At 62.7% G+C, this 1231-nt stretch overlaps 1 protein-coding gene across 1 annotated transcript in view; it reads left to right on the top strand.

Moving 5' to 3' along the window:
- Positions 1–545: 545 nt before the first annotated feature.
- H1-8 (H1.8 linker histone) overlaps positions 546–1231 on the top strand; it is a gene marked incomplete at its 3' end in the record, with an annotated part of 1237 nt that continues 551 nt past the window's right edge. Inside the window, exons 1-3 of the mRNA XM_029086398.1 lie at positions 546–561; positions 763–1046; positions 1127–1228. Of these exons, the coding sequence (XP_028942231.1) occupies positions 546–561; positions 763–1046; positions 1127–1228 (402 nt within the window). The remainder of the gene's footprint in view (positions 562–762; positions 1047–1126; positions 1229–1231) is intronic.

Below are 1231 nucleotides of genomic sequence, written 5' to 3'. Positions count from 1 at the left end.
TCTTGTTTGTGGGATAATTTTTACCCCCACTATCAGGCTCCCTTGGCAGTGCAGCCCTCTGCTACCCAGTGGGGCTGTCCCAGGTGAAGGGAGCCGGTACATCACACCCACACCAGCACTCCAGGGATGGGTCCCATGCCAGCCCCACACCATGGTCTGGCTCCCAATCTGCCCCACAGCGACTGCCATCAGCAAGCTGTGATCCCAGCACCCACCACCCACCAAGCAGCAGAGGGGTGCCTTTTCCCTGTGTGTGGAGGGTGATCACCCCGCAATGCTGCGTGTCTCGCCCCTCTCCACACCCTCAGATGTCCCACTTCTCCCTCAGCCCCTGGCAAAGCTTTGGCAAAGGGCACTTGGCTTCTCGGCCACCTGCTCCCACTGGGCGGCAATCAGAGCAATTAGCAGCTGCCAACCAGCCCCTGCAGTAAGGTGGCTAATCAGATAAATTAGCTGGAAGTGAAGCAATTTGTGAGCAAAGGTGGTGTTGCTGTGAGCAGAGCTGGGCTGTCTGGGCCTGGAGCTTTAGGCTGGTGTGTGCTGCTATGGAGCCTCAGCTGGGTAAGGGGCTTGCTGGGTGCTGTGGGGTCCTGGCAGAGCTGTGGCTCTGCTTGTGCTGTGGTGGCCACAGTCCCTGTGAGGCTGCAGGGCTGTGCAGGGTGGTGGCTGCTTGGCTTCTGGGGGGCTTTGCAGTCCTTGGGGATGTGAGCACATTGGGGCTGAGCCCTGGTCCCACGAGGTGCCTCTCATCTCTCCCAGCAGCTGAAGCTGCTGGCACAGCCCAGCTCCCGGCTGTGCTGGCCCGGGGCCGGCGGCCTCAACACCCACCCACCCTGCACATGGTGATTGAGGCACTGCGGGCACAGGACCAGAAGAAGGGTGCCTCTGTCATCGCCATCAAACGGTTCATCCTGGCCAAGTACCCTGCCGTGGACCCTGTCCGCCTCAAGTACCTGCTGAAGCAGGCGCTGAGCAAGGGGCTGAGCCGTGGGGAGCTGGTGCGGCCCCACAACTCCACTGCCATGGGGGCCACTGGCCGCTTCAAGGTGAGCAGGGGGCTGCTGGCCCCAAAGCGGCGGGGCTGAGGTGCTGCCCACCCTCACTCCTACCCCTCTCTCGCCCTCAGTTAGCCCCTGAGAAGCTGCGGCACAAGCAGCCGCTGGGCCAGACAGATCCTGATGGAGGACAGGCCACGAAGCCAGGACGGAAAGGGACCACCAAGCAGCCCCGG

Source organism: Antrostomus carolinensis, unplaced genomic scaffold (genome assembly GCF_000700745.2).
Source record: "Antrostomus carolinensis isolate BGI_N321 unplaced genomic scaffold, ASM70074v2 scaffold29258, whole genome shotgun sequence".
NCBI classification, from domain to species: domain Eukaryota; kingdom Metazoa; phylum Chordata; class Aves; order Caprimulgiformes; family Caprimulgidae; genus Antrostomus; species Antrostomus carolinensis.
This window is presented reverse-complemented; position numbering and strand designations above follow the sequence as displayed.